The sequence below is a fragment of the Mastigoproctus giganteus genome, chromosome 2 (assembly GCF_048544385.1).
Source record: "Mastigoproctus giganteus isolate SK-2022 chromosome 2, ASM4854438v1, whole genome shotgun sequence".
In the NCBI taxonomy this organism is placed as follows: Eukaryota; Metazoa; Arthropoda; class Arachnida; order Uropygi; family Thelyphonidae; genus Mastigoproctus; species Mastigoproctus giganteus.
Genome location: NC_143576.1, coordinates 266481438 through 266497593, shown reverse-complemented (window position 1 = coordinate 266497593; position 16156 = coordinate 266481438). Strand labels below are relative to the sequence as shown.

The following is a 16156-nucleotide window of genomic DNA, read 5'->3' as shown; positions in this document are numbered from 1 at the left end:
CTTCCGTAAAGGCGCCTACGATGGACTGAGACAGTATTTAAATTCTATACAGTGGGACCAACTGATGATGTTACCAACAGCAAATTCAAAATGGGAAGCATTCAAAGAACTTATCTTGGAAGCTACTAGGCTTTACATACCAACTAAGAAATATTATTCAAGGTTTAGGCCAAAATGGATGTCAGATGAACTAATGAGGCATATGGCAGAGAAGAAAAATGCATGGGATACTTACAAATTAACACATGACACAGAAGCCTATGATAGATACAAGTTGATATGCAACCAAGTTACAAAGGAGGTTAGGCAGGCGAAGGCAGATTACGAGAAATCCATGGCAAGGGATGCAAAGAAAAACAGCAAAGAGTTCTTTACTTATGTAAACTCTAGAAGGAAGGGGATGAATCAGATTGGTCCACTTGATATTGATGGGTCAACTGTTGATGATCCTGCTCAGGTAGCTAACAAACTAAATGAATATTTTGCATCGAAATTCACACATGAGGAGTTATTCAGCAAGGGGAATGCCAGAGGTGTATTCAACTCTAGCAGTAAGCTACAGAATCTTGAAATAACTAGGAGTAAAGTGGAGGAGAAACTGTTGAAGATAAACACAAGAAAGGCACCCGGGGTGGATGGGATCTATCCAGTTATATTAAAGGAGGCAGCAAAGGAAGTAAGCAAACCCTTAGCCATAATTATGAGAGCTTCCTTGGACTCAGGGGAGGTACCCATAGACTGGAAATGTGCAAATGTGACCCCAATTCACAAAGGAGGATCAAAGGCTGAAACAAGTAATTATAGACCTGTGAGCTTAACTTCTGTTCCAGGAAAATTAATGGAGGCACTGGTTAAAGAAGCACTGCAGGATCATTTAGACAAGACTTCAGTTATAGCTCAGACACAGCATGGTTTTGTTAAGGGGAAGTCTTGCCTGACCAACTTGATTGGATACTATGATGCAGTCACAAAAGAGCTGGATGCAGGGAATAACTTTGATATTATATACTTGGATCTTAGAAAGGCTTTTGATACTGTTGCACATGGAAGACTGCTACACAAATTGGAGCAGTGTGACATTGGAGGCAAATTGCTGCTATGGATAAAGGGGTGGTTGAGGGGGAGAAGACAGAGAGTGGTAATCAATGGACACTGCTCATCGTGGACTGATGTTATTAGTGGAGTCCCTCAGGGCTCAGTGTTGGGTCGATTGTTGTTTTCTGTATTTATAAATGATATTGATGATGGTATATCAAGCTTAATGTCCAAGTTTGCAGATGATACAAAGGTTGGCAGGGTTGTCAAGGACACTACTGACACTATGCTGCTGCAACAGGATCTGGAAAGGTTGAGCAGATGGGCTGAGAGGTGGCAAATGAAGTTTAACATTGACACATGTAAAGTACTACACATGGGAAACAGCAACCCCAGAGCAACGTATCAACTCTGTGGTACTACACTGACAGTGGTAGAGAATGAAAGGGACTTGGGGGTGATTGTGCAGGCAGATATGAAGTTCTCTGAGCAGTGCAGACGGGCTGCAAGAGTAGCTCATGGAGTATTGTCAATGATATACAGGAATTTTTCCAGCAGGGATAAGGAGGTGATTATTCCATTGTATAAGGCAATGGGCAGGCCACACCTAGAGTACTGTATACAGGTCTGGAGGCCTCATTTCAAGAAGGATGTAGAGCTGCTGGAACGAGTACAGAGAAGGGCAACAAGATTAGTGAATGGAACAAAGGGGTGCTCTTACGAAGAAAGGCTTAAGTTTTGCAAATTACAGTGTCTGGAGACTAGGCACCAGCGAGGTGATCTGATAGAGGTGTATAAAGCCTTGAATGGTTTAAGCATGCTCAATGCTGATGGGATTCTTCCTCTAGCTCAGAAAAATCACCTGAGAGGGCATAAATTCAAATTGAGGAAAGACAGATGTAGGATAGACGTGCGGAAATTTGCCTTTAGCCAGCGGGTGGTTGGTTGGTGGAACAGACTGCCATCCCTTGTGATGGAGGTTGATAGCCTAAATAAGTTTAAGGCTCAGCTGGACAGGTATTTTGAATGAACAGAGGGGTGAAGTGGAAGTGGGTTTTTTTTTTTTTTTTTTTTTTGGCTGATGCTGCATAAGCTTGCTTTCTTGCATCAAATGCCTCTACTAATGCCAATGCTAATGCTAATCTTAGGAAGTCTTGCCTGACCAATTTGATTGGATAGTATGATGCAGTCACAAAAGAATTGGATGCAGGGAATAACTTTGATATTATATATGTGGATCTTAGGAAGGCTTTTGGTACTTACACGTGGAAGATTGCTGCACAAATCGGAGCAGTTGGCATTGGAGTCAAATTTTTGCTATGGATAAAACGATGGTTGAGGGGGAGAAGACAGACAGTGGTAATCAGTGGACACTGCTCATCACGGGCTAATGTTATTAGTGGAGTCCCTCAGGGTTCAGTGTTGGGTCCATTATTATTTTCTGTATTTATAAATAATATTGATGATGGTATATCAAGCTTAATGTCCAAGTTGTCAGATGATACAAAGGTTGGCAGGGTTGTTAAGGACACTACTGATGCTATGCTGCTGCAACAGGATCTGGAAAGGTTGAGCAGATGGGCTGAGAGGTGGCAAATGAAGTTTAACATTGACAAATGTAAAGTACTACATATGGGAAACAGCAATCCCAGGGCAATGTATGAACTCTGTGATACTACACTGACAATGGTAGAGAGTGAAATGGACCTGGGGGTAATTGTGCAGGCAGATATGAAGTTCTCTGAGCAGTGCAGATGAGCTACAAAAGTAGCTCATGGTGTCTTGTCAATGATATACAGGAATTTTTGTAGCAGGGATAAGGAGGTGATTGTTCCCTTGTATAAGGCAATGGTCAGGCCACACCTTGAGTACTGTATACAGGTCTGGAGGCCTCATTTCAAGAAGGATGTAGAGCTGCTGGAATGAGTACAGAGAAGGGCAACAAGGTTAGTGAATGGAACAAAGGGTTGCTCTTACGAAGAAAGGCTTAAGTTTTGCAAATTACAGTGTCTGGTGACTAGGCACTGGTGAGGTGATCTGATAGAGGTGTATAAAGCCTTGAATGGTTTGAGCATGCTCAATGCTGATGTGATTCTTTCTCTTGCTCAGTATAAATTCAAACCGAGAGGGCATAAATTCAAATTGAGGAAAGATAGGTATACCGAAATTTGCCTCTATCCAGCGAGTAGTTGGTTGGTGGAACAGACTTCCATCCCTTGTTGTGGAAGTTGATCTAAATAAATTTAGGGCTCAGCTGGACAGGTATTTCGAACGAACAGAGGGGTGAAGTAGAAGTGGTTTTTTTTTTTTTTTTTTTTTGGCTGATGCTGCATAAGCTTGCTTTCTTGCATTATATGCCTCTGCTAATTGCTAAAACAATGTGCCTTGGAGGGGAAACATGCTGGAGGTAAAGTGGCAAAGGAGCATGTAAACTGTACTTTTGTTTACAAGCATAGTGGGCACTTGTGAAATACCTCTTGTTATAGGCATATCTATGAAACTATGGTGTTTTAAAGGTTTGGATTTAAGCAAAAAATGTACATTGGAAATCAAACAATAAGGCTTGGATGACCTTGGAGATAATGACAAAATGGCTGATCCATTTGGATAAAAGAATGATTTGCCAGAATAGAAAAGTTATTTTCTTTCTTGATGATGCCACATCCCACCCCCACATTAAACTGAATAATGTTGAAATGGTCTTTTTACCTCTCAATATTACAACCACTTCTCAACCACTAGATCAAAGAATAATTGCAAACTTTAAGGTGAAATACTGATAAACGGTTTTGATACTTTATGAAGAAAAAAGTTGTCCAAAACTCTGCAAAAGTATAGATACTTCACAAGCTATAATCTGGATTAGTGTTAGCATTGATTTGAGTGTTAGTCAGTGTGATGGTGACTTTGCAGATACTGATGCATCCATATTTAATGGCTTGCTACAGACACTAGGAAATTCTTCACCGAGAGGTTTCTGTAGACTCTAATGTAGTGGTGAAAGGCATAAGCACTGAAGTGAAGGATATTGTAAGTAAATTTCTAGACAGTGAACTTATGGAGGAAGAGGTAGATGAATCTGAAAAAGATGAATAGCAGTGTGACCCCAAATTAAAACATATGCTGATGCATTATATTACCTAAACACATTAACAGAATTCTGTGTGTGCAAAAACAATGAATAGTGAATGATCTAATTATCCACAGTGAAAACGAAATTGTCCAAGTGAAGTACTCTAAACAAATCAATTTATATTAATTTTTTTTGCTAAAATTTAATTATATTTTATAATAAATACAAAGGTTTATTTATTAAAAATTAATGATAAAAATTTATTAAAAATTAATGTTTTTTAAAAGTTAATTGAAACACAAATGTGTAATGGTAAGCATAAATAAAAGTCTGTGTTAAGTAAATAAAAGTCTGTGTTACAGCAAATTTCATTTTTTTTGAATTATTGAAACTGATTACATGTACACTGACCTCAGCAAAGTGCACACCTCCCTATAGCAGACACTTTCTTCTGCCTCGGTGGTATCTGCTATAGAGAGGTTTCACTATACTTGTAATAAGTAAAAAAAATGTAGTAAATAAAAAATTATTTGTAAAAATTTGTAATAAATAATTTTTTTTTATAGTTATGTAATTATTTTCTTACAGTATGGATGGCTTCAGAGTTGTGAAGATCAGTGAAGTGATTAGAACTATTGATATTCTGATTACAGCAACAGGCAAGTTAATTTAGTTGAGAGAGGAATTTATTTCAAGGCGATCAAATTACTGTAGAGTCATAGTTGGTTAAAACTACACTATAAATGCTCAATATATGAAGGTTTGCTGTAGATGATATCAGAATGGTAGGACTTATTTCTTTATTCAAATATTCTAATAAATTAACTCATATTGTTACATACATTGGGTGCTGTAAAAATAATAGGAACACTTTGGTGGGCAGCTTACTGGTGATGGAAACAAATGAAAAATAGAGTACACGAGGTCTGGAATTTTTCTGGGGGGGCCGGAGATTTATCTAGAATCAAGTAGTGAGGTTTCGGATGAATTGTTTCCATTGGAATCAGTTATCTACCTGGATGGTGTAGATATTCCCTGATGTGTTCATGCCGCTAGAATATTAGAACAGTTGAAATGTCTTCTCAGAAGCTGGTACTGATCATACTACTTGTTTATACATGCCAAGTGAAATAAAATCGTGGTAGCAGTTACTTTAAAAAAATGTGTATAAATTAAAAACTGTTAGAGAAGAAGCAAATACTTTTAATTCGTAAATCTACAAATACTAATACACACTAAAGTTTATCCTTGTGACATTTTAGGATTTTTTCCGAACGTTATTTTCATTCCAAGAAAGGGGACTTCAATTAAATAAAAACATTGGGAATGGGGGGGGGGAACAAAAACCTTATTGTTTCATTCCTCATATAGGTGCCAATTCAGCTAGCTCTTGGAATTTCTCCAAGTTTTCAGCCTCAACTACCAATGCAAGTAACTTTCATTAATTAACAATTATTAACTAAAATAAGGGGGCTTAGAGGGGAACAAGCATTCTGTGTGTTATCAGACACTCAGTCTAAACACTGATGGATCCAATATCTTTCTGTTTCAGAAGATTTAGGAGAAGTCCGGTTGGCCTGCCTCCCTAAAATGTACTCATGCACACCTTCTCGATGGTAAGCCCTGTTGTGTCACTTAGGTGGCAATGAATGTGTAGAGTGGTTCTCTTCAAGACACCTGGTCAGCGTGAAGAGGAAAAGACCAAACCCTCCAGCACATGACAGTAAGACAAAACAAATGGCCCTCAATCCCCAGCGGCTGTCACTCTCCCTCTTAGGTGCCTTCGTAGCCAGGTGGGAAGGAGCAGCAGTGCGTAGCACATGCTTCTTGATTAGACCGGGGTTCGAACCCATCACTACCAAATAAGGAGGATGCGGAAAGGTCAGGGAATGACCACCGCATTTCCCAGGGCAATATGGTCTTAGTTGCTAATGCTCCTAAAAAAAACCAAATAACTAACTCCCTCTTACGGCAGCGAGAGGATCAGAGTGGAAGCAGAGAGTGCTAAGAATCTCTGGGTACGACCAGGCTGCCATGCATGGAAACTGAACTTGGCCTGTTACAATGTAAGATCACTCTTCTAAGAAGACAGGATATTAGAGCTAGAAAAGGAATTAGAAAAGATGAATTGGAATATCATCAGTTTGGATGAAACAAGAAGAAGAAATGAATCATTTATAAGTTTATCAAATGGAAATCTGCTGTACACCAATGGAAACAGGGAAAGGAGTGAAGGTGGAGTTGGCTTTCTGGTCCATAAAGATATAAAAAACAACATTTTGAAATTCAAAAGTACATCACCAAGGGTGTCAAGACTACTATTCAGGATTTCTAAGAGGTACAGGCTGAAGGTTATAATAATTTAGCACCAACATTGGGCTATGATGGTGAAGAGGTTGAAGAAATGTACACCGAAATTGAGTCTTCTAGATGAACATACACTATCATTATGGGGGACTGGAATTAAATATTCAAGTAAACTGTCCGTTACCTAACCCTGTACTGAGTGATGACTAGACTTTGGATAAATGCATATAATGCAAATATTACAAGCAATATACTTGATCATTTTTAAAAATGTTGATCTTGGAACTATGTAACAAGCCACCATACTGCAATTAAATTAGCCTGGAAGAAAATTTCGCAAGTGGGTGTGGGAAACTTTTTAATGCTGTTTTGCTATTCATTTTCAAGCTATCAACTACATCAGATGAAACGTTTTCGTTACACATGCCAAAAATTTAATCTTTACTCTGGTAAAAGAGCATTATAGTGAGTTGTGACAGTGTTAGAGTGAGATATGGGTTATAATATAAGAACAGCATTATAGCGAATTAGCATAGAGCGAACTGCATTATAATGGGGGCATGCTGTACTTTGGAAGAAATTGTCTTTCCAGTGTTTCCTTCTATCACAGCTGGTGCCTAATTAGTGGCAGTGGAAGATAAATTTTGAACAGGAAATTTTACTTCATCAGCAAACCCTTTAAATGTGTCATAAATATCTTACCTTTTGTTCATTCTTTCATTTTAATATTACTGCTGATTGGGCAATATCAGTTGTTGACATACTCATCAAATTGCAGAGAAAACCAAAGACATCCTTTTCAAATAACTTTTGAATTGGCTTTACGTATCAATACTATGCACAACAGTGTTATTAGACAATTGTAAATTTTTTATTGTAGATAAAATTTCTGATTTATATCAGGACCCATTTAAAGAAGCAGAAATAACTAGAAATGCTTCTTTTAATGAGGACCAATACGAAAGTAATGTCTCCTAATTTTTCACTTTCAAATGTGGTACCATAGATCATTTCGCGTGTCACTTTGTGGTCACTAGAGGCCTCTGGTTTCACCATACTGAGTGGTGCTGTGATCGGTCTCATGAGTGCAGCACAAAAATATTTCAAAATGGTGGATGTTACAGATATACATATCAAGCAAAGAATGGTGATTGAATTTCTTACCAAGGCAGAAGTGACACCTATCGAAATCCATACGCATCTCTCAGAAATGTTTATGGTGAAATATTGTAGATGTGATTCCAGTTAGACGTTGGGTAAGACACTTTAAGAGTGAAGAAAATTACATCATTGACAAGCCCTGAAGCGACTGGCCAGTAACATCAGCGACAACAGACACTTGCTTGTGGATTTCTTGGAGCATGGCACCACAATCAACTTGGATTGATATGTGGAAACGTTGTAAAAGTTGAAAGCCTTCATCCGTAAAGTTTGACCGGACAAAAAGCTTAACAAGACTCTTCTTCTTTTCCATTACAATGCACAATCCTACACCAGTCTGCACACGATGGAGGCCATTGAAAAACTGGGGTGCACTGTTCTTCCTCACTCCTCATAGCCTGGATCTTGAACCTTCCAGTCATCACCTCTTTGGCCCACTGAAGAATGCACTCTGTGGAACCCATTTTGCAGATGATGACCAGTTCAAGTGCAGTGCTTATAAAGCCCCCCGGAGCAAAAGTAAGGACTTTTACAGGATTGGAATACAGCGTCTGACTCAGATGGTGGAAGTGCATAGAAAATGAATGGCAGCTTTGTGGAAAAATAACAGTGCATTTATTAATGATTGAGGATTAATTGATGTAAAAAGCATAGTTATAAGAATTAAATTTTCTGAGGGAAAAAGTAGGAGGCATTACTTTTGTACTGCTCCTCGTAGTTCTTCATCAGGAAATGGCCTATTTTTCTTCTCTAGTAAATGAACAACTTTTGAAGGATGCAAATGTGCCTAAATTTGCTAAGAGATTTGGTGATGATAAACTGCTGTAGTGTTAGATTTGGCCTCATTTACTTTATTCTTTCCTCAGTAAGCAATTTGTAGGTTATTTGATATCAAAGCCATTTGAACCAAAATATCAGAATTATTAGGCATAAAATGCCTTTCATCACTGTTATTTTCCAAGTTACCATACAATAATTGAATAACAAACAAAGAATTTTTCTTTATCTTGTTAATAGTCTTCTTTCTTCCAATCATTTTTGAAATTTCAAGTTTGTTGTCTTTTATTGGATGCTGCAATTTAAACAGTTCAGATTTTTTTGCTGTTGAGGAAATTGTGAGTAACTGCAGATGTTTTTTTTTTTCCAATTAAGAAAAAGTCCACTTCTTTCCATCATTTAGCCATACTAATACATTAATTTATGTAATTAATGAATTATAATTACAGTATTTATTTTATTAATCTATAAAAAATTCCCCAATATGTGCTATTCAAAGTTTTACTAAAATCCAGGTAGAAACAAGTAACTACTTTAAAAATAAGTTGAGTAAGTTACATTTTGAGGCATGCAGTGAAGAGAAAACAATTACTCTTTTGGAATTAATTGGACATTTAATTAATTATGTACTTTTCAAATATAACAAAATGTGTACATTACCCACTTTGTTTTAATTATTTATTAGCAAGCATTCACTGGCTGAACAAAATTTTCTGAGAAGTGGGAAACCATCACACTCTGCAGCTTTGGCTAATTCTTTGTAATCTCCTGATGGCAACAGAACTTACATAAACTACATTATGGTAGTTGCAGCAACCAGTTCAGATGTATTTTCCTTTTACCACTTGTTACGATAGGAGGGAGTATATGATGAGAGCCAGCCTTGTTGACCAGTTCGGCTCTGGAGAGATTGTGCAAGGCTCAAGAGGTAGAATATTTTTCAGCCTGGTCTGTGCTTGTTGACAGGAGAGACTGCTTATATAGGGATGGGGTACACTTAGAAAGGGTGCAAGAATATTTACTGATGCTATTGAGGCAGTGTTAGGTGAGTCGGAAAACTGCTAGCTTGGGGAAATACACAGACTAAAAGGCTAACAGTGGCCTCAGGCAGAGGCAAAAGTGATTCTTGCATTGCTTCAATTTGAACGAACAGCAGGACTGTTCGGAGTCATTGTGGAACAAGTAAATACATGGGCTGTGTTGGGGGAACTAAGAGAAGGAACAGGTGCATGTATACTTGCATGTACACTGATGCTACGAGTATAGTTAATAAATTTGATGAGTTTGAAATGCTAGTCAAGACATCAAAGGCAGACATTGTTGGGATATCAGAGACATGGTGTCACACAGATATAAGCAGTGCAGAATTGGAATGTGCTGAGTACAATGTGTACAGACAGGACAGCAAGGGAGGAGAGGCCATGCTGTTAGTTAAGAAACACATAAAATTAAAAGTAGTGCATCTAATTGATGTTGGTGGACAATGCACTGTTGAGTCTGTTTGGTGTGACATAAGCACTGGGAAAGGAAAATTGGAGTAGGTGTGTGTTATAGGCCTAATGAATCTGATGAGTATAATGAGCAACTGTGCAGAGAAATAGTCGGGCAGTAAATTAGAATGTTTTATAATGGGGAATTTTAACTTTCCAGATATTGACTGGAACTTGTGGATAGGTCACCTGCACACCAGCAAGACTTTTGTGGATTTATTGGATGACTGCTTTCTACAGCAACATGTTCGAGAGGCAACCAGAGGGAGTAATATTCCTGATCTGATTATCAGCAATGATTATTCATGCATTAAGAATTTGCAGTTAAAGGAAGCACTGGGTGACAGTGATCACAATGTACTGATGTGGGAATTAATTCAAGATGTAACTACCATCAAGGCTAAAGGGAAGGGCTTTTGCTTTTGCAGAGGTGACTAAAGCGGTAGTAGTAGTAATAGTGGCATGTGATGCAAGAAAGCAAGTGTATGAGCTTATGCAGCATCAGCCAAAAAAAAAAAAAAAAAAATCACACCATTGAAGTTTGTTTCAGCAATTAACCACCCACTGGCTAAAGGCAAATTTCTGCACATCAATTCTACATCTGTCTTTTCTTAATTTGAATTTATGCCCCCTTAGGTTTGTAATCTGAACAAGTGGAAGGATCCCATTAGAATTCAGCGTGCTCAACCCATTCAAGGCCTTATAGACCTCAATCAGATCACCGCGCAGGTGCCTAGTCTCCAGCCACTGCAATTTGCAGAACTTAAGCCTCTCTTGGTAAGTGGATCCCTTCATTCCCCTCACCAATCTTGTTGCCCTTCTCTGTACACACTCAAGTAAATCTACATCCTTCATAAAATGAGGCCTCCAGACCTGTACGCAGTACTCAAGGCGTGGCCTGACCATTGCCTTATACAGAGGGATAATCACCTCCTTTTCCCTGCTAGCAAAATTCCTATATATCATTGACAAAACCCCATGACCTGCCCTAGCAGCCTGTCTGCATTGCTCAGAAAACTTCATATCTGACTGCACAATTACTCCTAGGTCTTTTTCATTTTCTACCACCTTAAGTGTAGTACCACACAGTTGGTACGTTTCTCTGGGGTTACTTCTACCCATATGCAGTACTTTGCATTTGTCAAGGTTAAACTTCAGTTGCCACTTTTAGCCCATCTGCCCAAATTATCTAGATCCTGTTGCAGTAGCACACTGCCATTACTGTCATTAACAACCCTGCCAACCTTTGTATCATCTGCAAACTTTGACATTAAGCCTGATATACCTTCATCAATATCATTGATAAATATACAAAACAACAGTGGACCTAACACCGAACTCTGTGGGACTCCACTAATAACATTAGTCCACGAAGAGCAGCACCCATTGATTACCACCCGTGTCTTCTTCCACTTAACCATCCTTTTATCCATTGTAGCAACTTACCCTTAATACTATTCTGCTCCAATTTGTACAGTAGTCTTCCATGCACAACAGTGTCAAAAGCTTTCCTGTAATCCAAATATATGATATCAATATTATTTTTTGCATCCAGTTTCTTTGCAACCACATCATAATATCCTATCAAATTTGTCAGACAAGACTTTCCCTTAACAAACCCATGCTGGGTCTGAATTATTGCTGCAGTCTTGTCTAGATGATCCTGCAATGCATCTTTAACCAATGACTCCATTATTTTACCCGGAACAGAAGTTAAACTAACTGGTCTGTACTCATGTCACCCTTCGATTCCCCTTTGTGAATTGGGGATACATTTCCACATCTCCAGTCTGTGGAAACCTCCCCTGAGTCCAAGGATGCTCTCATAATTATGGCTAAATGTTTGCTTAGTTGCTTTGCCACCTCCTTTAATATAACTGGATAGATCCCATTCACTCCAGGTGCTTTTCTTATGTTTAACTTCAACAATTTCTACTCCACTTTGCTTTCAGTTATTCCAAAATCATTAAGTATCCTGCTACAATTTGATAACCTTCTGCCATTTTCAAACCTTAATAATTCCTCATATGTGAATGTAGATGCAAAATACTCATTCAGTTTGTTTGCTATCTGAGCAGAATCATCAACAGTCGAACCATCTATGTCAAGTGGACCAATCAGATTCATCCCATTCCTTTTAGAGTTTATATAAGTAAAGAAATCCGTGCTGTTTTTCTTAGCATCTTTTGCCTAGGATTTCTCGTAATCTGCCTTCGCCTGCCTAACCTCCTTTGTCACCTGATTACAGACTATATTATATCTGCCATAGGCTTCTGAGTCGCTTGATAATTTATATGCATCCCATGCATTTTTCTTCTCTATTAAGAGTCTCATTAGTTCATTAGATAACAATTTAGACCTAAACCTTGAACAATATTTCTTAATAGGTATGAAACTTTTAGTAGCTTACACGATTAATTCCTTGAATGCTTCCCACTTAGAATTTACTGTTGGTAACATCATCAGTTGATTCCACTGTACAGAATTTAAAAACTGTCGGAGAGCACTGTACTCACCTCTACAGAAGCAAAAACCCTTTCCTTTACCCCTGATGGTAATTAAATCTTTAAGTAAATCCCACATCAGTACACTGTGATCACTGCCACCTAGTGGTTACTTTATCTGCAAATTCTTAATACATGAATGATCACTGCTGATAACCAGATCAAGAGTATTACTTTCTCTGGTTGCCTCTCGAACATGCTGCTGCAGAAAACAATCATCCAATAAATCCACAAAAGTCGTGTGTGAGTGACCAACCCACAAGTTCCAGTCAATATCTGGGAAGTTAAAATCCCCCATTACAAATATAAGACATTCTGATTTCAGACAGTTTTTAAATTCTGTACATGGGATCAACTGATGATGTTGCCAATGTTGAATTCTAATTGGGAAGCCTTCAGGGACTTAATTTTGGTGGCTACTAGGCTTTTCATTCCAACTAAGAAATACTGTTTAAGGTTTAGGGCCAAATGGATGTCAGATGAATTAATCAGACTCATGACAGAAAAAAAATGTATCAGGTGATGCATAAGCCTATGACAGATATAAACTAGTCTGTAAAGAAGTCAGAAAGGAGGTTAGACCGGCGAAGGCAGATTACGAGAAATCTTTGGCAAAGGATGCAAAGAAAAACAGCAAAGAGTTCTTTACTTATGTAAACTCTAAAAGGAAAGGGATGAATCAGATTGGACCACTTAGCATAGATGGGGTGACTATTGATGATCATGCTCAGGTAGCTGATAAACTGAATGAGTATTTTGCATCTACATTCACACATTAGGAGTTATTCAATGAGGGGAGTGCCAGAAGTTTATCAAACTCTAACAGCAACTAAGTGATTTTGTAATAACTGAGAGCAAAGTGGAGGAGAAATTGTTGAAGTTAAACTTAAGGAAGGAACCTGGGGTGGACAAGATCTATCCAGTTATATTAAAGGAGGCAGCAAAGGAAGTAAGCAAACCCTTAGCCATAATTATGAGAGTTTCCTTGGACTCAGGGGAGGGCCACATGGACTGGAGGTGTGCAAATGTATCACCAATTCACAAAGGAGGTTCAAAAGGTGACACAAGTAATTACAGACCTCTTAGTCTAACTTGTGTTCCAGGGAAAATAATGGAATCAATGGTTAAAGAAGCATTGCAGGATCAGCTAGACAAGGCTGCAGTAATAGTTAAGACACAGCATGGGTTTTTAAAGGGAGGCCTTGTCTGACCAATTTGATTGGATACTATGTTGTTGTCATAAAGGAACTGAATGCCAAAAAAGAATTTTGATATCATATACTTGGATTTCAGGAAAGCCTTTGATACTGTTGCACTTGGAAGACTGCTGTACAAATTGGAGAGGATGGCATGAAGGGTAAGCTGCTACAATGGATAAAGGGATGGTTGAGTGGGAGACGACAGAGAGTGGTAATCAATGGACACTGCTCTTCGTGGACAAAAGTTATTAGTGGAGTTCCCCAGGGTTCGGTGTTGAGCCCATTGTTGTTTTGTATATTTATCAATGATATTGTTTAAGGTATATCAGGTTTAATGTCCAAGGTTGGCAGGATTGTTAATGACAGTAAAGACTGTATGGATCTAGATAAGTTGGGCAAATTGGCTGAGAAGTGGCAACTGAAGTTTAACATTCGCAAAAGTAAAGTACTGCATATGGGTAGCAATAACCAAAGAGAAACTTACCAAAGAGAAACTTTCCTGCACTCAGGGAAGTGGAAAGTTTAAAAGATCTGGGGGTAATTGTGCAGTCAAATATGAAGTTTGCTGAGCAGTGCAGATGGGCTGCCAGGGCAGGTCATGGACTCTTGCCAATGATATATAGGAATTTTGCAAGCACAGACAGGGAGGTGATTATCTCGTTATACAAGGCAGTGGTCAAGCCACACCTAGAGTACTGTGTGTATAGGTCTGGAGGCCTCATTTTAGGAAGGATGTAGAGTTGCTAGAACGAGTATAAAGAAGGGCAACAAGATTGGTGAGGGGAACAAAGGGGTGCTCTTACCAAGAAAGGCTTAAGTACTGCAAATTGCAATGCCTAGAGAGTAGGCACCTGCAGGGCGATCTAAGTGAATTGTATAAGGCCTTGAATGGGTTGAGCAAGCTGAATGCTGATGGGATTCTTCCTCTTGCTCAGATTGGGAACCTGAGGGGCCACAGATTCAAGTTGAGGAAAGCCAGTTGTAGAATAGATGTGTGGAAATTTGCCTTTAGCCAGCGGGTAGTTGATTGGTGGAACAGAGTTCCATCTTTTGTTGCAGAAGTTGATAGCCTAAATAAATTGAAGGCTGAGCTGGACAGGCATTTGGAATGAATGGAGGGGTGAAATGGGAGGTTTTTTTTTTTGGCTGATACTGCATAAACCTCCTTTCTTGCATCGTATGCCTCTACTAAGGAATGCTGATGTTTGCATGAATATCTTGAGGCTGCTCTCTGTTGTTCTTTTCCCTATATTAATGGCCATGCACAGTAAGAGAGTTAAAAAATCATATCTTTTTTTTATTTTATTTTAAACCTCTTTCTTTGGTTTTTCCAGAGATTTATTCAATTCCTACTATTAGTTCACACTCTCCCTATATAGATGTATATTTATATATCTTGTTCAAATTTTCAGTCGTTAATAAAATACCTTTTATTCATCCACTCAAGTTCAAATACATTTTTTTAAACTTGTAGTGGATGACACTTGATGTTAATACAGTTTTTTCAAATATTAATTAATTAATTTTAGTTTTATATGGGAGAAAAAAATTTCTCTTATATAAGATATTTAGCAGGATATAAATTTAGGAATAAAATTGAAATCAACAGGCAGTAGCTCAATCGGTAAAATGCAAGGATTTCAGTATTTTTCACGTGAAGGTGAAGAATGTGAGTTCAATTCTTGCGAAAATCAATAATTTTTTGATAAATTTTTGTTATTCATCCACTCAAGTTCAAATACATTTTTTTAAACTTGTAGTGGATGACACTTGATGTTAATACAGTTTTTTCAAGTATTAATTCATTAATTAAATTTAATTAATTAATTTTAGTTTTATATGGGAATAAAAAATTTCTCTTATATAAGATATTTAGCAGAATATAAATTTAGGAATAAATACCGTCAGTGGCGAAGCATGTAGATCCCTGGAAAAAAATTTCTTTTTCAGATTCTTTTTTCATTCTGGGTTCTAGTCTGAGTCAAGGAGGGAACAAAATGGAAAATGAAACATGTGAATAAAAATAATAGTCCAACACCATATATAGAAAGGAAAATGGAAAATTGCAAGGAAATTCGCTTTCTATTTTGCCACTTAATATTGCGATTCTGTCATACGTATATACATATTTATATTAATTGTAATTATTTAATAAAAAGTAACTAAAATAAAATTTTTCTTTGTTGACCTAAGTAGGAATTGACTTTAAAAATTTTTTTTTTATATTACTTGTTTTATAAAGTAGTTTTCCATTAAAACAATGTATTAATATTAGTATTGGAAGAATTCTGCAAGTAAGCCAGTTTGTGTATTCACTCAAAAAGCATATTGAATATAATCTATGTCACCTTGATTCTATATTGGTAAACCATTAATCTCCATTTTCTGAAAAAAATTAATCTTCACAGAATGCAACTCTTTAGGTTTGGGTGAGGGAACAGGGGTCTTAGTGAATGGGTTACTAGTTCTATAATACCATCAATGGTCCCTTTGTTCTGATTGTGAGAGTTGGTATTGGCATAATTGTTGGGACAGCATCTTAGTCTTTGATGAAGAAGTGGTACCACAAAATGTTTGATCAGCATCTGTAATCATTTCTAATAAGAAATA

General features: G+C 37.7%; 1 protein-coding gene across 2 annotated transcripts in view; it reads left to right on the top strand.

Annotated features, from left to right (window-relative positions):
* LOC150090455 (adenosylhomocysteinase-like 1) overlaps nt 1-16156 on the top strand; it is a 619708-nt gene that overhangs the window by 532778 nt on the left and 70774 nt on the right. For both annotated transcript variants that reach the window (XM_090369139.1, XM_090369138.1), the window contains exon 12: nt 4697-4767. In XM_090369139.1, the coding sequence (XP_090225265.1) occupies nt 4697-4767 (71 nt within the window). The remainder of the gene's footprint in view (nt 1-4696; nt 4768-16156) is intronic.